Raw genomic sequence first — 26,705 nt, forward strand, 5'->3', positions numbered from 1 at the left:
TTGCGTGGAGACGGTCCTGTGATCGATCACATGTGACTTGTACCATGTGTGTGTGAGGGACCGCTGTCCCAGCCGTATCCCTGGGTCTCACATGATCTTCCTTTCCCTGGTCTCCCTGTGAAGATTGTTAATAACATAAGACGGAGGCACAGGCACCCATGATGTCTCAGTTCTCCTGGCTCTGTAGGGCAGGGTGCCAGGTATCTACTGGAAGTCTTAAAGAAGCTTTAACTCAGAGCAGAGGAATGGTATGGAGATTTGAGGGAATTAGGGAATGTTCTACTGAAAGTCTTACTGCCAGTGAGTGATGGCTGGGGGTACCCCAGGAAGCAGAGCCACTCAGTGGATGCAGGTCATTGAAGCATCAGTATTGAACTGGCTTCTACTGCCTTCTCAGTGCTGTACTAAGTGCTATGAGTAGATGCTAACAGATAGCTTCTGTTTTATGTCTGGGGTGTAAACTCCACGAAGGTAGGGATGCTCCCCGGCTTTGTCATTGGTGTATCCCCAGCACTTAGCGTGTGCTTCCTGGCACAAAGCAGTTGCTCAGTAAATATTCGCTGAAGGAATGAGGGAATGAACTAAGGGGTTGTCTACCCCCCGATGCTCACCTCCTCCAGTTCTAGCTTATTTTTGCCAGGAGAGTAACATGGTCCTTTAAACTGTCCTCTTTTCCCACTCAGGTTGGTTCAAACTTCTTTTGCACTTTCTCCCACTTCCTTCAACTACCATTGCCAAGCTCAAAAATCTGACTCTCAGATTTTGTGGTCAGCAGATCTAAAAAGAGAGGAAAAAAAAAAAAAAAAAGAACCCAGAAGTGAATTGTTGACCTCATGGAGTGCTGAGGAAGGACCAGGTTGAAAATGGGGTCTCAAGGTCACAGACTTGAACCCAGGCAACCTTAGTTCCATGTCTCAACCACAGACAAGACCCCTAACCCGGGTCAGTTGTGCTAGTGGAAACCGGGAGCATGGGGCCAAACTTACATGTGTATTATCATGACTGTCCAGCGTTTGGCGCCTTGGAAAAGCTGTCTGGGCATGTGTCTGGTGGACGGTGAATGAGCCGCCTTTCTGCACAGCAGCACACGAAGGCCATTAGTGTTGTCTTGTGGCCAATGGAATAATAATCCACATTTTTTTTTGAGATTGAGAGCGCTCTGCTTCCCAGTTATTCCCAGGTGACTTTGCACCATGGGGAACATCTTGGTCTCCCCGGCGGGAATCCTCTGCCCTGCTACGTCAAGCACCTTAGCTTTGGCGTGTGAGTTCTGACCTGGATTCTTCTCTCTTCATCCCATGCCTTTTGCAGTCATCAACGCCCTCTCGCAGAGGTATTTTCTTCAAGCCAATGACCAGAAAGATCTGAAGGACTGGGTGGAAGCCTTGAACCAAGCCAGCAAGATCACTGTACGTATGATCTTTCTCCTTTCTGGTGAGAGTCTCTCTGCAGTAGGCGCGTTTCGGGTGGGGAGTGGCCCAGGTGGCAATGGGGACTTTCTCAGGACCCGTTCCAGACCGGTTCCCCTACCTCTTCATACCTTGGCCGACTAGCCGCAAGTTGAACTGAGAGTCTGAGTCTGAATCAGGTTCGAGGGGAAGTTTATGGAGTGTCCCGCTGTGCTTCCTGGGAGGGCTCCCAGGCGGTCGTGGTTTGGGTCATTCTGGGATGCTGATTCAGAATGTGGTGGGATTGGAAAATGGAGTGCTGACTCTGAGAAACAGAGTGGAGGAAACTCACATGAGGGGGGAAGTCGGAACTTTTTCCTGGCTTGCGGAGAGACTCTTCTGACTTTAAGAGGCCACCTGGGGACCAGTCCAGGCCGTCCATTGACCTGTCCTGGGAAAGCCTAACATTTATAAGCACCAGCTTGCTGGCTGTTCTATGAGGACTCTTGTTTTCCTTGACTTGGCTAACAAAGAACTCCTTTCTTCCTCCTTAGAAATACAGAAAAAGAAAGGGAGATGGGTATGAATAAGGAGAGGGGAAAACTGTTTCAGGGAAAAAAACTAGACCTTTAACCAATAATATAAGCCGACTTCTGGCATGTAAGCCACACTTTGCTGAAAAGCTTGATTTTCTGTATCATATCTTCAGAAGTGCTAACATTCTAGTGACTTCCAGTAAAAACCAGTATGTGCTGGGGCAGATTATTCTCCCCAACACCTCAGGGTTCCCGTGAACAATTTCACAGAAGAAACCTGTACAGTTATCCAGCACCTGTGATGCTGCCTCTGAGCAGAGTACATCGATGTGGTTTTGCTTGTCGACTCGTTATTCTGATAAACCTTGGTAAGGCAGTGAAAAGAGAGGGAAATGGTGGGGGTCTGTGAAGGGGGGTAGCTGCTAACTCAGGCACATCTGCTACCCACACGCTTGTGTGTGTCTGCAGAATGCTGACGTTATTAAAGGTTTCCTTCGTTCATGTTGGAGTCTTCACCCTTCTGGGTCTTCCACACTGTGGGGAGTTTCTTTCAGTGAATACTTTCTTCTCATTCAGTGTTATCTCTCTCTTTTTTTTTTTTTTTAAGTTTTTTGTTTTTTTGATGTGGATAATTTTTAAAAGTCTTTATTGAATTTGTTACAGTAATGTTCCTGTCTTATGTTTTGGTTGCTTGGCTGCAAGGCCTGTGGGATCTTAGCTTGGGAAGCTAAGATCCAGTCATACCCTCTGCATTGGAAGGTGAGGTCTTAAGCACTGGACCACCAGGGAAGACCCCAGGGTGTCCTATCTTGGACCTGCCTGGTGAACTGGACTACACAGACTGTGAGGCAGCGGGGGCCTGTTTGTCCTGCTTTTGTGCCTTGAGCGAGGAGTTGCTCCAAGCGGCCAGTTCCACACCCTCTTTCTGCCTGCTGGGATGTCCCAGCCTCTGCAGGGGTGCCATAACCTCTAGGGTCCCCCTGTTCCTCTCTCTGCTCTATTTATGCATCTCTTTACTCCTCCTACCAAAGATCCTGTGGGACAGAAGGAAGAGGAGGGACACCTGACTTCCTCATTACGGGCAGATTTCTCTTAGTGCACCTTATGTGCAAAGTGAAGCATCTTGGGGGCAGGGGATGCAGAGATGAAGGATACAGACCATGTATCCAGGTGGGCTTTCTCACCGGCCACATTGCTCACCCTTCGCATCACTCCTGTGAGGCGGGTGCTTTCGCTGCCATTTTTATGAGGAAAACGGAAATCAGAGTCTTGCCCTAAGTCTGCGAAGTCACTTCAGTCGTGTTTGACTCTGTGCGACCCCATAGATGGCAGCCCACCAGGCTCCCCCGTCCCTGGGATTCTCCAGGCAAGAACACCGGAGTGGGTTGCCATTGCCTTCTCCAATGCATGGAAGTGAAAAGTGAAAGTGAAGTCGCTCAGTCGTGGCCAACTCTTAGCGACCCCATGGACTGCAGCCTACCAGGCTCCTCCGTCCATGGGATTTTCCAGGCAAGAGTACTGGAGTGGGGTGCCATTGCTCTAAGTCTGGAGTTTGCTAAATGACAGAGCTGGGATTCAAGCCTGGGACCTTCTGACTTCTGAGACCTGGAAGGGTTTATAAAAATATGAAAAACAAGCAGCAAACGTACAAGAAGTTAGATGACATACCACTTTCACTTTCATGACTTCTTGTTAGCCTCATGAAAACCTCAACTAGGGAGGGCGGGAGTGATCATCTGGTTTATAAACGAGGCAGTGGAAATGCCTGGAGATCAGAGTGACCCGCCCAGGTTCAGGAGCCAGTAACCACAGATCCCTGGTCGGTGAGTGCTGGGTCACTGAGTCCTTATGATTGAAGATAATGGTGAGCGTATGGTATTCAGCCAGAAGTGCAGACGCCAAGCGGGAGAGGGGTGGGGTGAACTGGGAGCCTGGGATTGACATACGTACACTGCCATGTATAAAATGGATAGCTAACGAGAACCTACTGTATAGCACAGGGGGCTCTATTCAGTGCCCTGCAGTGACCTAAATGGGGAGGGAATCCAATAAAGAGGAGATATCTGTGTATAGATAGCTGACTCACTTTGCTGTACAGCAGAAACTAACACAACATTGTAAAGCAGCCATATACCCCAATAAACATTTTTTAAAAAAATAAAGAATTGGGTTTGCTCAGAGTAGTAGTATTCCTATATTAGTTTCCTAAGGGCTGTTGCAAAAGGTGGATGGCTTAGAGTAACAGAAATGTATTCTCCCACAGTCCTGAGAAGTCTGACATCAGAGTGTCGGCAAGGCCCTCCATGTACCCATTGAAGGCTCAAGGGGAGAATACTTCCTTGCCCTTTCTAGCTCTCAGAGGCTTCCCTGGTTTGTCCTGCATCCCTCCACTTCTGCCTCCGTCATTGTACAGCCTGTGTGTCTGTATGACCCCTCCTCTTAGGAAGACATGAGTCATTGCACTTAAGTGAAGTGAAGTCGCTCAGTCATGTCCGACTCTTTGTGACCCCAAGAACTGTAGGCCACCAGGCTCTTCCATCCATGGAATTTTCTAGGGAAGAGTACTGGAGTGGGTTGCCATTTCCTTCTCCAGGGGATCTTCCCGACCCATTGTACTTAGGGCCCACCCTAAACCAGCATCAGTTCAGTTCAGTCGCTCAGTCATGTCCGACTCTGCGACCCCATGGACTGCAGCACGCCAGGCCTCCCTGTCCATCACCAACTCCCAGAGTTCACTCAAACTCATGTCCATTGAGTCGGTGATGCCATCCAGCCATCTCATCCTCTGTTGTCCCCTGCATCAGGGGCTTTTCAAATGAGTCAGCTCTTCTCATCAGGTGGCCAAAGTATTGGAGTTTCAGCTTCAACATCCGTCTTTCCAGTGAACACCCAGGACTGATCTTTAGGATGGACTGGTTGGATTTCCTTGCAGTCTAAACCAGCATGGCTTCATCTTAATTTAATTACCTCTGCAAGAACCCTATTTCCAAAAAAAGTCACATCTGAGGTTATGGGTGGACATCTTGGGGAGACATTATTCAACTCACTACATTTTTTCGAAAGGGTTGAAAATTGGACAGTGAAATTATAGCATACTTTCCCCTATCCCAGTTAGACTATTCCTCATAGTCTTGCCCTGCCTGTGGCAAGAGAGTCCTTGCAAATTTCATTTCCTGTTGGAAATGGAACCCTGTGGATCTCCTCCATCAGGGCACCCTTCACCAGGGAGGGGACGGGGTGGTGGAAGAGGGCCCTGTTTCACTGGGATCTTGGGAGACAGACAAGCCAAGAGGATGTCCTTGTTTTCAAGACCTGGCGCATGGTTATTGGTAAGTTTGTTCTCTGCAGGCTGATTCACCGTCTCAGGAAGTATAAGCTGTTTTGGAGATCCAGGCCATTGGTCAGAGGGAGCCGATGATGCAGGGGTGTGAGCAGTGATGACCAGCAGTTCTCTGGGTGGGCTGACGGGTCGAGAGGCAACATGACAACCAAGCAGCCAGGGGTCCTTTTCCGGCTGTCGTGAACTCTGAAAGGTTACTCCCCTCCTCCTTTGCTGGGTTTCAGGAATTTATTTGGGTCACTAGGGGGCAGGTGTGCTGTTCCACCCTGGACATATCACTGGACACCCCAGCACTCACCCACATCCCAAAAGGATTCCACGCACTGGAGCAAAACACAGAGGAACTGGGAAGGGTGGTCCCAGGAGGTGGTAGGTAGTGGTGTTTAGCAGCGGCACCGACTTTTAACGAGCTTTTGTTTACCTAATCTATGAAATAGAGAAACGGATGCCTGCCTGGTAAAGTGGCCTGAGATGAGTAGTAATGCAGGAAGAGACTAGTACTTCCTCCGCCTGGCACTGAGCAGAGGCCCAAAGCAACTGTTGTCTGAGAAGGAAAGGAGAGGGAGGGTTTCTGGCCTCATCTGGAGAGGTGGGGGGCAGAGGTCACCCTTGACTATCTAAGTTGAGTGCACAGGCCAGGAAGAAGGGTCCTGTCCTCTTTCTGGGGCCCCAGTGTTGATCACGATGGTCTTACTCCTTTGAATTAGATGCATAGGGGTGTGGTCCTTCATTCTCATCCTTAGCAGGCAGAGTTAGTTCTCCTATGGCCCTGAGCTGTGAACTCCCCCCACCCCACTTCCTGGCTTACAGTAGCTTTTGAAAATTAATTAGGCTGCTCCAGGTCATGTATGGATGTGAGAGTTGGACTATAAAGAAAGCTGAGTGCTGAAAAATTGATGCTTTTGAACTGTGGTGTTGGGGAAGACTCTTGAGAGTCCCTTGGACTGCAAGGAGATCCAACCAGTTCATCCTAAGGGAGATCAGTCCTGAGTATTCATTGGAAGGACTGATGATGAACCTGAAACTCCAATACTTTGGCCACCTGATGCGAAGAACTGACTCATTTGAAAAGACCCTGGTGCTGGAAAAGATTGAAGGCAGGAGGAGAAGGGGATGACGAGATGGTTGGATGGCATCACCGACTCAATGGACGTACATTTTAGTAAACTCTGGTAGTTGGTGATGGACAGGGAGGCCTGGCATGCTGCAGTCCATGGGATCACAAAGAGTCGTACATGACTGAGTGACTGAACTGACTGAGATCTTAGTTGCAGCATGTGGGATCTAGTTTCCTGACCAGGGATCGAATCCAGGCCTCCTGCATTGGGAGTGTGGAATCTTAGCCACTGGAGCACCAGGGAAGTCTTGTAATAGTGTTTTCGTTTTTAAACTTTTTTTTTTTTTACAGTTTTTAAAGGTTACTTTCCATTTAAATGATTACAAAATATTGGCTATATTTCCCATGTTGTATAATATATCCTTGAGCTGTGAGCTCTTGAAAGATCTGGATTCTTAGGTCTTTCTAGCTTCCAAGGCTGTAGAAGAAGTGAAACAGGATGTTAGGTTTTCTTCTGGGGTCTGCAGTTACTTTCCTGGCAGACTCACATGGGGTCTTGGGTCCTTGTGAAGGACAGGCTTTGTGGTGTGATGGGGACTGAACCAGCAGAGTTCAGGGACTTGGTCTCTGCTTAGGTGTTAATATTAATCACGGCTTTGGGCATATGATTGGACTGTTCTGGGCCTCTCTGATGATGAAAGATTTTCCAGTATAAATGAGAAATGGACAAGGAGGACGAAAAGTGGCAACATGAATGAGGATAAATGACCTCGGGTTGGGAGAATGGTCAGGACTGGGACAAACTGAAGAATCTGTTCCTCATCCAAAGACTGAACTGCTGCTTTGCTGGAAAACAAGATTGTTTTGTATGAAATATTTCAGATTTTAATTGCAGGTTGAAAAACATACTGGATAGGACAGACGAGACACAGTTGGGGCAAGTCTGCCTTTGGACCACCAGTTTGCAACCTGTGGTCTCAAACGTGCCCTAAAAATTCTGTGACTCTTTCATCAGCTGGAGAGGATCAAAGATAAATCATTTTGCAGAAGGGCGATATTTGTAAGTGCTAGTACCATTAATAAAAAGTTATTTAGAGGGACTCCCCTGTGGTCCAGTGGTTAAGAGTCCACCTGCCAATGCAGGAGATACAGGTTTGATCCCTGGTCCTGGAAGATCCCATGTGCCACAGGGCAGCTAAGCCAGTGCGTCACAACTACTGAGCCCAAGCGCTGTAGCTTTTGAACTCGCATGTTGCAAATACCGAAGCCCACACACCTAGATCCCAAGCTCTGCAACAAGCGAAGCCACCGCAATAAGAAGCCCAAGCACCATAACGAAGCATAGGGCTGGCTCACTGCAACTAGAGAAAGCCTGTGCAACAGCGAAGACTCAGCACGGCCAAAAATACATAAATTAATTAATTTTTAAAAAGTTTACTTAGAATATCTTAATTAAAATACTTTTGCATTTTTATTCATATTTTAAGTGTTTGAATTTATATCCTCTCATCGTTTGATGACCATGATAACTCTATGACGGTGTCACTCATTTAGTGACAGGTCAGAGGTTACACCCCAAGCCCTGGGACATGCTCCCCATCCTGTACCGTATGCCACAGGTGTCTCACCTACTGCTGTGCCGGGGTCCAGCCCCGGTGGATCCAGGGTGATTCGAAGGTGGGGGGACGGAGTCGGCGTCTTTGGAAAAATACATATTTAATCACAGATAGAGAGAGATTAGAAACGGATAGTGTAGTAGGAAGATTAGTGGAGAAAAGGAGGCTGAATAACTTGGATTACGTGGAATAGCATCCATGCTCCAGATGGGAATTCAGCCAGAAAAACGGGAGCAAGAAAGAAGCGACATGGGGGGTTCAGTCTTTCCGGAAACTGATCCGATTTCTTTATTTTTGGGTTTGCTTATATACCTTTTGTTACACATAGGGATGAATACAGAGTCACGCGGGGGTCAGCAGTCCTGACCTTTATCAAAATCAGGTGCTTCACATAAATGTATAAAAAAAGGTACATCATCTTCTGGCCATGAGTGAGACCTGCTGACATTTTATGATGCTTTCTTTCTGATAACCAAAAAACTTATTTCTTCCAAGGGTGTTTTTTCTTAAACCAGGCACCACCCTCCAAATAAAGTTACATTCCTATAGGGTGAGGGTGTAGTGAGTTACAATCAAGAAAGGAATTTATTTAACCCAAGGTTAACATGATTAATCTTAAAGGTTAATACTTATTTCTCCTATATGCTTAAAGGTTAATACTTATTTCTTCCTATATGCTAGTTATATTCATTATAAGAGTAGGGAACATGGAGATTTAGCAGCAAACATCAGCCCAACAAATGAAAATCCTTTCACCAATGCTCCCCTTAAGATCTATTTAGTCTTAAGATATGATAAAGTTACATTCTTACACAGCAAGGACACAGTGATATATAAGTACAGTGATCTATTACAAAAGAGAAAATCCATTAACTCAGAAAGTCTAGTATTGCTAACATCAAAAACTACCATATTTCCTTTGCTATATTCCAAATACATTGATTAATATATTCCCAAGTGCCTAAGGATATGGAGGCCTGGCGGCAATCATTGACTCAACAAGAAGAAAAAGTCCTATGCTAATTAAGACTCTCAAAATACTCCAAAACTCTCTGTGCTGTTTATGGTTGAGAGGTAGTAAACAATCATGTGGCAGGAGTATGGATAATCCTGTCACACAAGCTAGTTTGTCAGCAGAGAGGTTTGACCCGAGACATCCTTGTCCCACCCAGAGCAGGTAATTAGCAGCAATTATTGACACAACAAATGAAGAACCCTTCACCAATATAATTCCTAACCAACTATACTAATAATTTCTAACTCCCCAAAAGAATTTGCCTTTAGTAAATCTAAAACATCTCGTGCCTCTCAGGTTGGGAGGCTGTAAGCAATCACATGTGGCCGGACAAACCTATACAAGTGGGCTAGATAACCTTCAGAGGAGTCCGTAAGCTGAAACACTCTTGTCACGCCCAAGAATTTTTATTGCCTTGGAGCTGCGCATTTACTCCTTTTCTGAGAGAAACGGTTATGGGGGAGAGCCCCCCGTAAAGTCAGAGGTGTAGGTGAGAGCATAAAACAGACTCTGGTTTTGGGGTTAGATGCTCGGGAACAGGGGGTTTCCTGAGGCTTGATCACGCCTTTGCGTATGCCAAGCCTCCTTCCTCATGACCTTTGCCATGGGCGGAATTCCTCACGCTGGCCCCCGGCACTGCTGAGCATCCTTTCTCCCGTCTTTATGTTCCTGGCTCCTTTTCATCCTCCAGGTCACTGTTTGAGCATCTCTTTCCCCTGGAGACTTACATCAACCATGCCCACAATTTTCTGCTGTCAGTCTCAGCTCCTGTTTATTGTCTTCAAGGCAGTCACCACGATTTGTGATTATTCTGGTTGTTCATCTTGCTGTATGCTTATGATCAGTCTCCCTGATCAGCATGGACGTGGAGTGAGGGCAGGACATGTGTCTGTGTGTGCTGGTTTATCTTTGGTCTCTAGCCAGGCAGGGGCTGACTCACTCAGAGTAGGTGCTCAGCACATTTGTTGAGTAAGTGTGTGCCTCTGTGTGTGTGTGTGTTTGTATGGTGGGAGTGGTTTGCTGAATTCCTCATGTCCAGGTTTGGATGGATGGAAGGACATGGTGGGAAGGGGTTTCTCACTATAACTTGGCACATTAACTTTCTTCTTCCTCCCGCCGTCCTTGGTCACCTCCCTGCTCTTTCTGGGCTTTCTTTCCCGGTTAACCGCACTGCCGTTCTTCCCAGGTACCCAAAGCTGGGAACCTGCCCCTGACGACCGAAGTTCTCAAGAGCCTAGCAACTCCTCTGGCCTTAGAGAAGAAGCCACAGGTGGCCTACAAGACAGAGATCATCGGAGGGGTGGTGGTACACACGCCCATCAACCAGGTGCTGGGGCCTGGGGCTGCCAGGCTGGGGCATGGGGGGGAGTCCAGGGGTGTCCATGGTGTGTCAGTGACATGACAGGAGGGCAGGACCAAGGAAAGGGCAGGGGTGGGGGAGCCCGTGTACGTGGGCTGATGGAGAATACTGACAGTGCAGAGACTGCGGCCGCTGCATCTGGAGCTCTGCTGCCAGGACAGCTCTGCATCACCCGCGGGGACTGGCACCTGTGGAGCCCGTGGGAAGCGGGCCAAGGGTGGCTGGCAGCAAGCTCACTGTGCCTCTGCCTCGCCTGGTTTGCTTTGGCAGCCCTTCCCTTTCTCCTGGGTCTCCCGGCCCTCCCCAGCCTTGCTCTGTGAAAGCACCCTGTACAGTGCCTGCCCAAGACAAAAGTTTACTTTCTGGTTTATTTCTTATTTGACTGCCCTCGTGGGCCAAGAGGAAGAGGTGACTGGCCAGGGCGGGTGGGGCCGTGTCAGGAGCAGGGAGGTGCTAACCCTGCCCCGCCCCGTTTCCATGTAGAACGGCGGGGATGGGCAGGAAGTGGGTGAGCCCGGCTCCCACGCCATCCTTCGGAGGTCTCAGAGTTACATCCCCACGACCGGCTGCCGGGGACCCACCGGGCCGCCCCTCATCAAGAGCGGCTACTGTGTGAAGCAAGGGAACGTGGTGAGTGTCCGCGAGGGGAGCTGAGGGGGGTTCTGGGGACCCCAGGAGCCAGTGGGTGTGGGCGAGCCCGAGGGGAGGGCAGATTGCTGGGAGGAGGTTGGAGCCGGCCACGCCCACATCGGCTGATTCCTGGAGGGGTTCAAAGGAAACGTGCGCCCTGCTGTCCGAGGTGCTCCCAGGCGTTTCCGCAGAGGAAGAAATCCTTGGCTCCTCACTCTGGTCCCCCAGGCTGGGAGCCTGGCCTTTGCGGGGCGAGGTCCCCAGAAGCTTAGGACCAGAATGCACCCCCCGGGACCTCTTCTAACATTCTGCTCTCTACCCTCTATTGCAGCGCAAGAGCTGGAAGCGGCGCTTCTTTGCGCTGGATGACTTTACCATCTGCTACTTCAAGTGTGAGCAGGTTTGTCGTGGCTCTGGGGCCCTCAAGAGACCGAGGGGTCTCACACATGTGTGTGTGTGTGTGTGTGTGTGTGTGTGCATACACGCGCATGTGTATGAGCAGAGATGTGGTCACACAGACTCATCTGTGTGCTGGGAGTGTGCGGCATCTTAGCTCCGTCCACCTGGTGTGGGCAGCTTCGCCATGATATTAAAGTGGCCTTGAGGAACTCCCTCCCTGTGTGTGCTGAGAACCGCAGAGCATCTTAGATTTTTTTTTTTTCCTCCTCTCTTGATTGTTTCGGGACCTTGTCTTGTTTGCGACCTGGTTTCAGCCAGTCATGTCTGATGATAATGGCTGGCTGGTCCCAGCGGTGGCCTTGGGCAGACGGCCTCATTCACTCTTATCTCCCCGTTTCCTCCCCCAGGACCGAGAACCACTTCGTACCATATACCTCAAGGATGTTCTCAAGACCCACGAGTGTCTGGTCAAGTCTGGGTAATTGTCTCTGCTTCTTCTTCTGTGGTCAGAACCCCGTGTGCCATCTTAGCTCTCCCGATACTCCCTGTCTGAGGCTCTGTTCCAGAGCCTGCCTTTAAGAGCAGGAGGACTTCGTCTCCCTGACATCTGTGGCTGCCTGTCTCCATCCAGGTGGTCACAGCGGCAAGATGGTGCGCTTGGCCAACCTGCCCACTTCCCAGCCCTTTACTCTCACTCCTCAGATGAGCCTGTGTAACACTGTTCTCATGGAGGAAAAGAAAGAATATGGAACAGAGGAGAGAGAGGTCCTTCTCAGGTGTTGGATGCTCATTGCCCAGGACTGACCTTCAGGGGAGGGGGCCACTGTACCCTTAGTCTCTCACTTTTTAGCACATTTGCTCAGAGCCTTGTTTGTGCCAGTGCCTCTGACCTTAATTGTTATGCCTTTTCTCTTCTCTTCCTTTTGACAAAGTCCCTGATACCTTCTTTTAAAATATATATATATATATATTTGGCTGTGCTGGGTCTTTGTTGCTGTGTGTGGGCTTTTCTCTAGTCGTGGCCAGCACGGGCTACCCTGTGGTTGTGGAGCGCACACCGGCTTTTCATTCTGGTGGCTTCTGTTGTTGTGGAGCACAGGCTGTACCACATGCAGGCGTCAGTAATTAGGCTCGTGGGCTCAGTAGTTCTGGTTCCTGGGCTCCAGAGCACAGGCTCACTCATTACGGTGCACGGGCTTAGTTGCTCCGCGGCATGTGGGATCTTTCCAGATCAGGGGTCGTCTCCTGCATGGGCAGGCAGATTCTTTACCACTGAGCCATCAGGGAGGTCCCCCGATGTCTTCGTAACATAGGGCTGATTCATGGCAATGCTGTCGGGCAGGAAGAAGAAATATTTTTTAAGATGTTCTTCTTTCCACCAGGAAATGGTTACCTTTCCAGGGCCGCGGAGGGCAGGACGAATTTGGGACCTGGGGCCCATTCAATGGCTCTCCCATATCCGGCACCCATACTGGTGCCCTTGGAGCCAAGCTTTAGAGACCCAGGGGCATCTGGGCACCTAGCGGTCCTCGCTCGGCCCTCCGTCAGCAGTCTGCAGGGGCAGTTTGCTGTATCTCCCTCCCACGGACTGTGCGTGCAGAGCCAGTGTCACCAGGGGAGCTGTTGACAGCAGGCTGACTGTTCTCACATGAAGGTGTGGGAGGGTCTTGCATGAAAGCGAGGTGCGCTGTGGCCCATGGAAGCGGGGACTTGCAAACAGCAGTTGCAGAGTTTAGAAGATAAGGAAAGTTCCCACCGACAGATTATCACTTGTGAGAGCAGCTACAGATGGAAGTTCCAGAAGCGCAGCTCTGGAGCTGACCATGGGTGGAGGAGAGATGGGACTTGTTCCCAACCCTGGAGGCCTGTGCAGGTCAACAGGCGGGCTGGGGTGACTTAGAGAACCCAGATAATGTTCGGTCCTGAGAGTGCTTCACACTTCACCTGAGCCACTCACCGGCAGAGTCAGACTGAACTGTGGGAAAGAGAACTGAGAGACAGGCAGATCCCTGGGGAAGGAAGCTCCCAGACTCTGCAGGTTCCAGGCCTGTGAGACTAGGCTTCTCCCCAGCCCAGTCAAGGGGATTCTGGGCATCTGGATGGTCAGTTAATGTTTTGTTGAATTGAATTGAATTAAAAGGCTTCATAGGTGAAGGAAATGGCAACCAACTCCAGTATACTTGCCTGGAGAATCCCATGGACAGAGGAGCCTGGCGGGCTTTACAGTCTAAGGGGTTGCAAAGAGTCGGACATGACTGAAGCAACTGAGCACAAAAGGCTTCATGCAGCCTGAGAAATGGATGCAAAAAGGGTGGGGATTTCCTCCCGGTTTTGCTTTTTCCTCCCCAGCAGTTGATTACATGACTGTATGTACGTGCATGAATAGTTTGAAAGGTTAAACCACTTTAGCCAGAAGGAAGTGCGATCTCCTCTCAGATACTCAGAAAGGGACAATAGCTAATGACATGCATTTCAGATGAGCACCGTGTGGCTTTCTCGTTGCACCAGATGCCGTGTATAACTTATAACTGATCTTTGTGGTGATAAGCTTGATAGAGACGGGCTTCTGATTTCCATTGTACAGCTGGAGTGCAAAGGCTCACAAAGTTTTAAACATATTCCAGAAATACCATTTCCCAGTGGAGTCAGGATCAGGCCCTAAGTCTGTCTGACCCCCCACCCCAACCCCATAGCTGTACCCTCCCCTGGGGGTCTTTAATCTCATGCTTCTCTTTTGCCCACATGCCTCTGTCACTGGCCATGCATCTGCCATTTCCTTCGAAGCCTTGATTCCTGAAGCCAGCCTTGTCTGTGATCAGTCCTGTCTTTTCTTTCTTCCATTAAAAAAATTTTTGGCCGTGCCACTCGGCATGTGGGATCTTAGCTCCTGGACCAGGGATGGAATCCGTATGTCCTGTAGTGGAAGCGCGGTCTTAACCGCTGGACCGCCAGGGACGTCCACCTGCAGTTAGTCCTTTCTTGGAATCATTCTAACTCTTGGCATGTAACACACACTTCAGCGTCTGACTCCATAGTTTTGCTTTTTAATGTTCTTTTATGGGGAAGGAGGTGGATCTCCTGCTCCTGTATGTTCCCCCAGAGACTGGATACACCAGGCAGGCGTTTCACCCTGGAAATCATTTCAGCCATTTGGAGGCTTGTGGCTAAGCATCAGCTACTTCTAGCCTTTTTCCTTGCAGAAGTCAAAGCCCTCTTACAAACCTCACCCCAGTTTGAAGCACCTTTAAGTGGTCCACACTCTCCTTCCCTTTCTCCTCCTTCACATCTAGCCCCTTTCTGAGAGCTGGGATTTGGTGAAATGGATATGGTTGCTGTGTGGATGGAGAAAGACGTTGGAAATGAGAGATTTGGGTCCCTGAGGAGAGGCCTGGTGGTGGAGTAATTAAGAGTGTAGACTCTGGAATCAGACCTGGATTCAGATCCTGACTCTGCCATTTATTTACTTCGGTGCTGTGGACCAGTCACAGAACCTCTTTGAGCCCGGGTTTACCCCAGTGGGGAAAGTCTTACTGCCTCATTGAATGGTGGTGAAGATTGGATGAAATAGCGCATCTCAAAACACAAAGACAGGGATTTCCGTGTGGTCCAGTGGTTAACACTCTGACCCACCAATGCAGGGGGCATGAGTTTGATCCTAGTTGGGGAACCAAGGTCCCACATGCCATATGGCTCGGCCAAAAGATTGTTTAAAAAGCACAAATAACAGATTGGTGGTTACCAGAGGTGGATGGTTGGGGGTAACCAAAATGGATGGAGGGAGTTGAGTGGTACAAACCTCCAGTTATAAATAAGTCCTGGGAATGGAGTATATAGCATGGTGACTATGGTTAAGGGTACTGTATGTGAACGTTGCTAAAAGAATTGATCTTAAAAGTTATCATCTTATCGCAAGAAAACAAATTGTTACTATGTAGTGTGGTGAGTGTTGCCTAGACAGTGATCATTTGCAATATATCCAAATATCGAATCATGTTGTACACCGGAAACAAATTTACTGCTCTTTTTTATGAATACACTGTTGTATGTCTGTTATCTCTCTATAATACATACAAATAAATATATGTATATAATATATATATTTAATGTAGATATAATGGATATATAACAGCTTGTGTGTTTACATGTGTGTGTTTGTATCCAATAAGACTTTCATTACTTGACCCTAAAATAAAACCCCTCAAAATGGTACCTCTCGCAAAGCACTTGATACATCTTGGCCACTAAAGAAACACAACTGTAGGCAGTGTGGGGGTGTGGTGCATATGAGGCAAGAGGTCTTAGAAGCAAAGGAGCTGTGTCTTGTGAGAACTGATGGCGGTGTGTATTGGGGAGGGGGTGTCCATGGGGATGGTTAAACCACTGGAGATCCTCCAGGAAGTGAAGCTGAAGGAAACATGGCAATGTTTTCTGAGGCAAGGGCTGCAGAAGGAAGGGCCTGTGAACCCCCTTTTTACGGAAGGCGGCACAGGTACCCGTCTTAGCTTGAATCAGGTTCCCAGTGGGTGACCAGCATACCTGGTAACGTTCTTTCCCTCTCTCTGTCTAGCGATCTGCTGATGAGGGACAACCTGTTTGAAATAATAACCAGCTCCAGGACCTTCTACGTGCAGGTAAAAAGCGCCTCCCGACCCCGAGAAGACGGGGACTTTCCTTCTCTGTGGCGAGTATACTTGCAGGCCTGCCTTTCCCTCTGCTTTCTCTTTTATTTTGTTCGAAATTTCTCGGCGGTAAATTTAGGCCCCCGATAGTCAGTCCAGGTCCCATTTCATTCTAAACAGGATGTTTGCCCCAAGCTTCCCAACCATAAAATAATAAGAATGGCCCGAGCCATCTCACTGGGGACTGTGAGCTTGTACCAGCTGCTCTCAGCTGCCGGGCGCCAGCTAAGCAGAGAAAAGGAGAACTGGTCAGTGGTTTCACTTCTCCCCTGGAGGGTATTTATAAGCCCCGTCTGTGTGTGGACGGCGCTGCGTGCGGAAGGACCAAAGCACAGAGGGCCCTGTGCGGGGACCAGGTGCATAGCCAGCTGCACAGAGAAAGCCATTGTGTGGGCGCCGACCGTTCAGCTCTCAGAAGCGTCTCCCCTCCGCCCACGGCTCTGGAGTTCTCCCAGCTCCTCCTCATATCATGGGAGCTGGAAAGGCAGATTTCCAGCCTCTAGCGCGGCCTAGACTTTCAAGGCCTAGTCCCCACCCCGGGCCGCCTAGCGGTCAGTCCACAGATGGCATGCCCCCTGACTCCCCCGCCTTGCGATGATGCTGCCTTTCTAGTGCCAGGGCTGCTGTGGGGTGTGTTGGTTGAAATTTGGGGCCTCCCCACACAGTTTCTCAGGGCTCCCTGCATGCTCCCCACTAAATGCCCTTCCTTTCGAGAGGTCGCCTCTCAGCCATTTCATGAGCAGCCGCGCCCTCTGAGCCGGTTCCCCTGGCTGAGCCCAGCAGACCTGTTGGCAGCCGGAGGCATCTGTGGGTTCCATTCATTCAGATGAACACCCGGGAAGAGCCCTGGAAAGTGCTGGGGCCTTCGGGCAGCCTCCGTGCTGTTCGGGGCCAAAGTCTGAGCTGTAGGTACAAGAACTTCCAGTTCCTGGATTTGACAGATATTTGTAGATTCTTCTCAGAGTGCAGGCGTTGCCTCATCCTGGGGACCTGACGTTCAACAGAACAGATCCTGAACCAGAGAGGGAGACAGTCAAGAAAATTGGCAATTAGAACAGTGTGATGAGGTGGGGGTCAGCGTGTTGGGGAGATGAACACAGGTGACCTTTTAGGGCAGTGTAACTATTCCGCGGGCTTCCATGGTGGTGCTAGTGGTAAAGAGCACCCATCTGCCAATGCAGGAGACATAAGAGACGGGTTTGATCCCTGGGTCAGTAAAACCCCTGGAGGAGGGCATGGAAACCCACTCCAGTACTCTTGCCTGGAGAATTCCCATGGACAGAGGAGGTTGGCAGGCTATAGTCCATAGGGGTCGCAAAGATTCAGCCGCGACTGAAGCGACTTAGCACGCAGGCAGCGGTTCTGTATGATACTGCAGTGGCAGATGTGTGAAATTGAATTTTACAGCACAGAGTGTTAACTTTTAATATATGCAAATTAAAAAAATAATTTAGATGGTTGGGTGATTCCAGTATGGCATGCAGAATATGATCAAAGAACCTACATGTGTTAAAGTATGAAGCAACCTCACTCATGGAGGTGGGGTCGGGGGGGAAGAAAGTGTGAGAAGGGCTACCCTTAGAGTAAGTAGTGATTGCTATGGGAACTCCTAAGAAGGGTACCTCCCCTAGTCTCAGGGAGGTAAGGGAAGTTTCCTGAAGGAAGATGGAGGAAAAGTGGCCCAGAGAGTTGTTCAGTCGCTAAGTCATGTCTGACTCTCTGTGACCCCATGGACTGCAGCACGCCAGGCTTCCCTGTCCTCCACTATCTCCTAGAGTCTGCTCAAGTTCCATGTCCATTGAGTCGATGAAGGTATCTAATCATCTCATCCTCTGTTGTCCCCTTCTCCTCCTGCCCTCAATGTTTCCCAGCGTCAGGGTCTTTTCTAATGAGTTGGCTGTTCGCATCAGGTGGCCAAAGTATCGGCCCAGGGAGAGGGAACAGCAAGCAGCATGTGAAAAAAAATGCCTAGAGGTGAAAGAGGCTCAGGTGCTGGAAAGCTGATATAGAGGGTCCTTGTTAAAAAGCTGTATTTTATCCTGGGGGTTAGGCCCTTGGAGGTTAAGCTGGGGCAGTGACCCAATCAGATCCGCCTCTTAAAAATCCCATTTGCACAATGGCGTGTTTCAGAGCCTTGTTTTCCTCATTTGTAAAGGGGAGATGGTAGTCCTTGATCCTGGCCACTTCGATGGGACTCCAGACCCTGGCAATGAATGTCCTGGCTGGTGCGGTGTAGTGGCTTGGCAGTGTAGGGGACAGATAAGAAAAGGGTGAGACAGGAGCCAGCAGAGCAGTTGGGAGGCTATTTATTGTCATGGTTTCAGTGACAAGGGAGGGATAAGGAAGCCTGATATCGGATGGGTGAAGAGTGGAGAAATTTGAAGAGTCCTTTCCAGGACTTTCAAGTTGATTGGATGTGGGATGAAGAGAGAGACAGGAGGTGAAGACCCTGCCCAGATGTCTGGCTGGAGCCTCAGGGTGACGATGGCAGCCGTCACTGCAGAGGACGAACACACGGAAGGAGGGGCTGTTGAGGGCAAAGGGAAGCCTTGCTCAGGTGGTTGTGGTTCCTGCAAGATGTCCTAGGTGACCTGTTAGGACAGCCCCAGATGGATGGTGCCTAACACGGTGGTGGTGCTGAGTAAACATATGCCAGGTGAACGATGATGCCAGGTGAGGGTCTAGGACGGAGCTTTGGGTGGAGATAGTGACTTGGGAAACATAAACGCAGGCAAAAAGTGTTCAGAAGACACTGCATTGTTGGCAAGAGTGTCTGCAATTAACCAGAACCTTATCATCACTTCTGTCCTCCTTTTCCATCTGCTGTCGCATTTCTAGGGTAAAAGAACCCTCACATGGCCCTGAATAAATAAATGAGGGACTGGGCAAATCTGGGTATAGCAGCACACTCAGAAAGTTGGAGAAGAGTAGAGGTGAAAACTCTTTAAGAATATGTATTTATTCATTTATGAATAAACTCATTTATGTTATCACAAGTAACATTTCATGAAAAATAACTCTGTTTCTAAAACAGAGGAGCAACAGGAGTAGCTTTTTTTTTTTTTTTTGTATTTTTGCAAATCTCTTTAATGGCTGGCTTATTGGAAGACAGCAGGGTTCTCAGATCTGCTTCTGCATTCAGTCTGGGGCCATATGTTGTTTTGATAGAAGAGTGTGAAGAAAATCTGGCCCCGCAGAGACATGTATTTGGGAAAAGGGGATATTTTAATCTCACAGATGATTGTGGTCAGTTTGGCCCTTTGAATGGATCATACGTGGCAGGGCTGTATCTGAAGGTGGGATTTGCTCCTGGGGAGAGGGTAGGGGTTATTAGCTGTTGGGAATAGAATTAAGAAGGGCTGCCTAAAAATTCTGGGCAGTTGCAACAGAAGCAACCAGTAATATATATTGGAAGTCTCTTATTTTTTATTTTTGACTGCGGATGAGGACCTTAGGTCCCTGACCTGGGGACTGAACCTGTGCCCCCTGCAGTGGAAACCACTGGACCACCGAAGGAGGTTCTAGAAGCCTTTTATTGATGACCTGTTAGGATTCAGTGCTTAAAACTGTCGCATCTGTTATGACGCTAATAGCAGATCCTCAATCAGAGCTCATTGGACTGCAATAAAAATCAGTCTGCAGTGATTCATTCAATACCCTTTGTTCCTCTCACCTCAAAAACTGCCCTCAAGGACAGAAACCCTACTTTTTCTTTTGAACCAAGCACCAGAAGCATAGCACACTCTTAAGCAGACCTGTAAGAGGTGAAGGTATAAGCTTGGCACTTCCCTTCTTGTTCTGCTGAGTTTTTTCAGCCTTTTTTTTTCACTCTCTTAGTAATTCACCGTAGGGTGGGTGGATTTCAGCTCTGGTTTTTACCTCTGGTTCATGAAACTACCTTTGTGATGTGGTTTTAAGATATTTTCGAGTTTCTGATAAAAGCTAAGCACTGGCTTTCCATAAAAGATAGATAGATACATATACTGTAATCTTCACATATAGTTTTGGAGGTTTCACTGAATTTCTGTCGCCCGTGGAGTCCGGTTCTTAAAACTACTAATAGAGATTTTAACTGTGAGCTCAATAACATAATATCCTATTTCTTCTCATGTGGGATCAATATCTGCCTTTTTATTTGAAAAATATTTTAAGCACTAGGATAATGTTTATCCAGAGAAAAGCAATATCTCAAAGGTGAGTTGAAATATAAGACAATTTTACTTTAAATGTCCAAACTATAGAAATAGAGGTGAGCATTAATGAATAACGTTATTTATACTAGAAATAATGATCAATATCTTTTCAAATAACCCAAGGAATCTGAGAGACTTCAAGAAATATAGAAATATGTACAGAAATCCTTAGGAAGGCTGAAAAGAATACCACAGGAAACAGGTAGGCAGTGAAGACCTGGTCAGCTTCCCATCTGTAAACCATTTTATGGAGCTGATAAATGAGCATATTAAGAAAAAGTATGTTATTTGATCCCAACAGTTTGATCCCTTTAGAATTATATGCAGTTTGAATGTGAAGAAAATGAAAAAAAAGTTGTAGGGGAGAAAGCCACGAAATACATTTATAATATTGGAATTTAGGGCTTCATTTGAGTCCCTCATATAACAATAATAACAACAGCGATAACTAGTATGAAGCCCTTTCTGTGTATCAGGCACTTTCAAACTGCTTTGGCTAAATGAGTTCATCTAATTTTTCCTAGTAGTTCTACTTGTGAAACAAGTCAGCTAGCCCTGCTGTACGTAAAATGCCTTCTGGAAGAATCTTGGAGACTGTCCTGGTTCTCTTTTTGGACTGGGGATGGGTTTCTTTTTCTGGTTGTCCAGTAACTGGGAAAAGTCCCGGGGAAAGAGGGAGCAGGTGGATTTGCGTGAGAAAGTCCTTCCACTGGGGCGCCCTTGCTGCCTGTCTTTGGCCCAGCGCACTGGGGTGTGAAACTGCTCCCCTTGTAAACGTCCTGCACACATCTAACCAGGGAGGGTTGATTTGGCGTGACAGGAAGGGGTAGGCGGGCAAGTTTGAGGGTTTAAAAAAAATTAGTTGTGTATTACCTTGGTGTGTAATGCAAAGAGAAAGAAACCTTTTAGGGGTGGGGAGAGTGAGGGGTGTATGTGGAAACTTTTACAGGGCCAGCCTATGATTGCACTCACGTGTGCCCAGGCACGCACGTGCACACTGGTAATTTGGGGTGACTCTACCCGAGGAAAGTGCAGGGAGACAGGTGAACAAATGTAAGTTTCTGGATGTCAGGCCTTCAGTCTTGGTCCCAACTCTGTGCCTGATACCTTTTGCCAGGTGCCACACTGGATAAGGCTTCAGTAAACGTTTGCCAGGATCACTTGAGCTCAACCTGGTAAAGTGGGAAGGTACTGAGAATTCCTGGGGCTCCAACCTGCTGTGTCGCAGCCTGGGACTCTCCTTTCTTCACAGAGCCGCTGCTGCCCCCTTCTGGCGTTGCTTGGTATTTCTCGGGGGGAGTCCTTGGGCTGCACTGAGCATTTTGCAGGATTTCAATTCCCCAACCAGGGATTGAGCACTCACCCTCAGCAGTGGAAGTGCGGAGTCCTAACCACTGGATCACCAGGGAATGCCCAGGGCAAGAACTTTCTAAGGGCTCAGCAGTGCGGTACACATTGGTGAAACCAAGTGCTGCAAGTCTAGCAACTGTGGAGGCCTGGGTGGGCCTCAGGACAGACCCAGATCGTTTGTCTTTTGAGAGACAAACTGTCCCTGTTCCTAGAGAAGCTGCCTCTCTGGGAGATTTTGCAGAGGATTTGGTTTCAGTGGGATTGGAGCTGGAAGTGGGATTGTTTGTTCTGATAGCTATAGTAAAACAGATGACTGCTTTGGGTATCTGGGGAGTGGAATCAAAACCAGCCCTAAACTTTGGGCTCTGGTTTTCTGAACCTCATTTTTACTTTTCTGTGAAACAGGAGGTGAGGCCAGGTTGATCTTGTTCCACAGGGGGTGAGGGACTTCACCGCTAAGCTCTCCCTCTCTCACGACCACTGTCCACTTTATTGATAAGGTGACAGAGACAACTTTGCTGGGGGAAAACAGATATCCTCAGAAGTCTGAAAGCCATTTGGATGATCTCTGAGATCCCCTCCCGCTCCAATGGTGTGGTTTTCTGAACTTAAAATTGAGTTACAGACATGGAAGCTGAAGTCACAGTGCCGTTCGTGGCTCTGTAAGTGCCTTGGGTGTTTTGCAGGCGGACAGTCCGGAAGACATGCACAGCTGGATTAAGGAGATCGGGGCAGCTGTCCAGGCCCTCAAGTGCCACCCCAGAGTGAGTCGCTTCCTTCCTGCTCGCAGTCACCGTCAGCCTTGCGATGAGTTGTCCCGAGTGGGTGGGTTTTGGTGATGTAGGCAAGCAGCCCGGAGCCCAGATGCAGCAGAAGCTCCAAGCTGTCTTGTTTGTTTTTCTCTTTCCACTGATCTGGGTACAAATTTTTATTTCTGTTCAGTCATTGGAGGAGGTGAGGTAGAGTTGGATAGAGAACCAGGGCTTCTGATGTGTTCTACAGATCTCCCTGCCAGGCAGTCCTTGACACCTGCGGAGTGAATGCTGCCGCTGGACATATTTGATCTCTGTAGACATGTATCTCCGGGCCTGTGAGGAGGTGGTCCTAGGTGGAGGGCCTCTTCTTGGGCCTTTGGGATGAATATTGTCAGGAAACCCTTTACTTTTCTTTTTTTTTCCCCCCTCCCTCTTTTATTTTCCACAGGAGATGTCCTTTTCTCGGTCCATTTCTTTGACCCGCCCCGGAAGCTCCAGCCTCTCAGGGGGGCCCAACTCTATCTTGTGCAGAGGGCGAGCACCCGGGGAGGAGAGAAAGACCCTCTGCAAAGCCCCCTCCCTGGCCTCCTCCTGGCAGCCCTGGACACCCGTCCCCCAGGCCGGGGAAAAGCTGCTTCCCACCGAAGAGACTGCTGAGGACTCTTGGTTCACGCCTCGACTTGGGGAGAGCAGTACGTCTGGGGTGCTGCCCAGCTCCCGGATAAGACACCGATCAGAACCCCAGCACCCCAAGGAGAAGCCATTTGTGTTCAACCTCGATGACGAAAATATACGGACCTCTGATGTGTGATGAGGCGTGGTGCCTGGGAGGGAGGGGGTGGGCTCAGACAAGGGGCCGTGACTCAGTGTCTCCATCTGATGCAGGACAATCAGACACCTTCCCAGCACTTGCATCCCTCTGGAGTGGGAATCCAGCTGACTTTTTAAAGAAAATGAATGCCGTGTTTTTCATTTGGGAAGGTCACTAGGTTAGACCTGTAGGCTTGCTCAGTGTGCCTCTTGCTCGACTCTTCCACAGTCCACCTGCTGTGCAGAGGTTAGAAGTCCAGTTTCATTCCTAACCAATTTTTAGTTCCTTGTCTTTGTCTCAGCTTCTTCCCTTTGTTTTCAGGCCAGGCACAGAACCTTGAGGCCAGTCATCTGGTCTTATCCTATTCTTATACATTGGCGGAAGTTTGACTGTGAAGTGGGAGAGTGGTAACTAATCCAGCTGAAAGGGTAGAGGGGGTGGTGGTGGTTAGGGGGGCGGGGGATCCAGGTTCCATCTTGGTCAGGATACATTCTAAGGGACGGTGTTAAAATCTGGGGGCGTGTGGGAGGCCCCAAATGTCAACCAGGGAGATTTCCCCCCCCCCTCCAGGGGACTGCCATAAGGGAAGACATAGGGGCCTTTTGAAGGTATGGGGAAATAATTCAACCTGAGTGGATCAGCCAATTTTGAGAATTACTCTGTTCTCTTTGAGATGTTCTTTGACCCCGAATACTGCCACCATAAAAGACAGACCTCCCCACCCCATTTCTGTGTCAGACCCTTAGGATGGGCTCATCAGTGTTCAGTGTTGAGAACGAAACAGACATTGCCCTTGATACGGTGTTAACTGAAATGTGTGGAAGGTTGATGAGCGTATGGTAATTCACTTGTGTGATCCATCAGATCTCTATCTTAGAGTTTGAGAGTTGCTGTAAAGCAGGTGCCAGGAAGAGATGGAGTTTAGTTCACCCAGCTAAAATGTTTTGATTCATGTTTTCCTGACAGAGGAAAAAGTCTCTTTTAGCAGAGACAGATTATCTCGGGTCCTTGCCTCTCAACTCTTCTTTCATGGGGTGTTACTAGTCTAGTTTTCAGTGTTGTACATGGTATACCTGGCAGATTTGATTTCTTTCTGTTCTTTGTGTCGCCTTTTGGATGATCCCTTGTGTCTATACTTGCATGATGATACCTCATCGTCTGATGAGGTTCTGTGTGCTTAACACCGAGGAGATAACAAAGATAGCCTTAAGAGATATTTATATTTTTAACAAAAATAGAAACTGTGCATAGAAACATTGATTTAGAGGCTCTGCATTGCTGGCTAGAGATTTCCCAGGTAGAAGAGCATAGATTGTATTTCCCATCCTGTATTTTAGGATGTACCTTTGTCCATTTGTCAAGAGATACTATTTCCAGATCCCTAGAAGAATCTGTCTGTCCAGCTTATGTGGTGAACTGCTACCAGGGTTCCCTAAAGGGAGGGAATTTGATTCTGTCTATAGCTTTGTATCAGCTAGATCAGTTAATTTTTGTCTTTAAATTAAAACTTAACAAATAGATCAGGAGACTAAGAGAAGCATTTTTACCTAAGTCAGTCCCTTCCCCTCCTGATGTTCACATCCAATGGCAGCAAAAAACATGTGGTCAGAAAATCCTTAGTGGCTTGAGGGAAATCTGTTTCTTTCAGGCAGGGTAGTTTCCTTCTCAGGTTGTGAACTTTTCTTGACTGAACTGCTTTAGAGATAAGCTTCACTTAAATTGTTTGGCCCACTGGTCCTGGTTTGAAAAAGGAAATCTACCCTGAATTTTACTCTTTTTCTCTTTTCTTTATATGCAGCCTCTTGTATACTTTTGTCTTAAAAATCCCTTGTTTGGGGATTATTTATTTATGAGTAATCAGGTGACAACATATTTCAAGTCACCTGATTTCAAGAAGCCATTCCCAATTCTTCAAGTTCTTTGTCTCAGGTTTCATCTTCAAAGTTCCCGCAAGACAATTCTTTGGCTAGGTCAAAGAAAGTGCACAGAGATACGGAACTATAAAAATAAATTAGGAACTTTTGAGATCTCTTATACATTCCCTGACTCATGGAAAGATGTCATCTCTTGGTGTGTCAGATGTGAAAATCTACCGATTTCTTCCTCTCTTTTCAGTAAGCTCTCTGCTAGATTACTACTGCTGAATTAATTGGCCATTACAGTAAGCTGATCTGTTTCTTAGTAAGAGCTGTTTTGAGAATGTATTAAATTAAACATACTTATAAATCCAGATTGTATTACCATGATAGAGGGAAAACAAGAATTCTAGTTGGCAGATACTTGGGATTTCCAAGTTAGAATGTTGTTAATGTAGCTCCAACACCAGATAAATATAATTATCTTCAGTGAAGCCTAGAGGCATGCTCATTGCCAAATCTTTCAGAATTCCTTTTGTGTCCATTGTTTCTTAGCCTCTGGTTAATTTCACATCATACCTTTTAACGTCACTACATGTGTGAGCCAAGGATGGTGCTTATACGACCAAAGCGTTTGGTTTGAAGTGTGAAAAGTGGAACCAAACGGGAGAAGTAGGGCAGGGATGCAGGATCGATTAGTAGTTAAGTGCATAGGCTCTGGAATAAGTCTTGTTTTTTTTAAAAAAGGAACCAAAAAAGATACTGCATTTTTTTGTGTGTATGGGATAAAAGCATTTTCTGAGTTGCTGTTTTACATAAGACTTTAGACTTGGTCTTCACCCACTGTGTCTAACAGTTTCAAGTTCTTGAAAGTTAAGGATTTGCTAGCTCAGAGCAAATGAGCTGATGGCTGATGTCTGGTGAATGTAGTTTGGCCTTTTGCATTCTGTGAGATGACAGTCCTACTAAGATGTCGTGAAAACAGAAGAGGCACACATCGGTTTCTGAATAGACTGCTGGGCTCCCAAAGAGTCCAATTTCATAGCTCACTTGAAGCAGAAGGCAGTTTTTTGGTTTTTCTTACCTCCCCTCCCCTACAATGTAATTGTGGTCTGATATGGACTAAAAGGATCCAATACATAAGTGGCAGATTCAGTAGCTGAACTGTGAGATTTGATATGTTTGTTTTCACTGTTAACCAGATAGACATAAAGAGGTAGTAACTAGCATTTTGGAAATTGAGTTTCCCAAATTAGGTTTGTTTATGAGCTTCCAACATGTCAGAAATAGTTTCTGCCAGCCATCACTTTCTTTTCCCTTACTCCCTTTTTCTGTGTTATTGCCTGCAGTAGTGAATTACAGTCACTCATGCCTGGTAGAGTTTGAGTAAAGCGAATATTTGGCCAAAAACCATACTGTTTGACCCCTTACCCGCTGTTCCAGAAGGTGTGGTATGATCCTGTGTTTTGAACCAGTCTGTGTCAGCTGAAATGCACTGACTTGCAGGCTGAGCTGAGTGCATGGAAACTCTTATGCTTCTCATTTTATGTGATCTCTTAATTGGTATGTAGCAAAAATAATTTTCTAAAACTGTTTTGTTGCTTGTTTTGTAATAAAACCACGTGAAATACTGAAATATGGTACATGTTTTCCTAACACTGACCGTCTGTCCGTGGGTGGGTAATGTGTCTTGTCAGTCTGCCCCCGTTCTGGGTGTTAA

At 47.8% G+C, this 26,705-nt stretch overlaps 1 protein-coding gene across 5 annotated transcripts in view; it reads left to right on the top strand.

Annotated features, from left to right (window-relative positions):
• PLEKHA2 (pleckstrin homology domain containing A2) overlaps positions 1-26,621 on the top strand; it is a 66,642-nt gene extending 40,021 nt beyond the window's left edge. For all 5 annotated transcript variants that reach the window (XM_069572995.1, XM_069572998.1, XM_069572996.1 and 2 more), the window contains 8 exons: positions 1,312-1,409; positions 10,139-10,279; positions 10,796-10,942; positions 11,274-11,342; positions 11,749-11,819; positions 15,909-15,972; positions 22,250-22,327; positions 22,767-26,621. In XM_069572995.1, the coding sequence (XP_069429096.1) occupies positions 1,312-1,409; positions 10,139-10,279; positions 10,796-10,942; positions 11,274-11,342; positions 11,749-11,819; positions 15,909-15,972; positions 22,250-22,327; positions 22,767-23,129 (1,031 nt within the window). In that variant the 3' untranslated portion in view covers positions 23,130-26,621. The remainder of the gene's footprint in view (positions 1-1,311; positions 1,410-10,138; positions 10,280-10,795; positions 10,943-11,273; positions 11,343-11,748; positions 11,820-15,908; positions 15,973-22,249; positions 22,328-22,766) is intronic.
• The last annotated feature ends 84 nt before the right edge of the window (positions 26,622-26,705 follow it).

The sequence above is a fragment of the Ovis canadensis genome, chromosome 26 (genome assembly GCF_042477335.2).
Source record: "Ovis canadensis isolate MfBH-ARS-UI-01 breed Bighorn chromosome 26, ARS-UI_OviCan_v2, whole genome shotgun sequence".
NCBI lineage: Eukaryota > Metazoa > Chordata > Mammalia > Artiodactyla > Bovidae > Ovis > Ovis canadensis.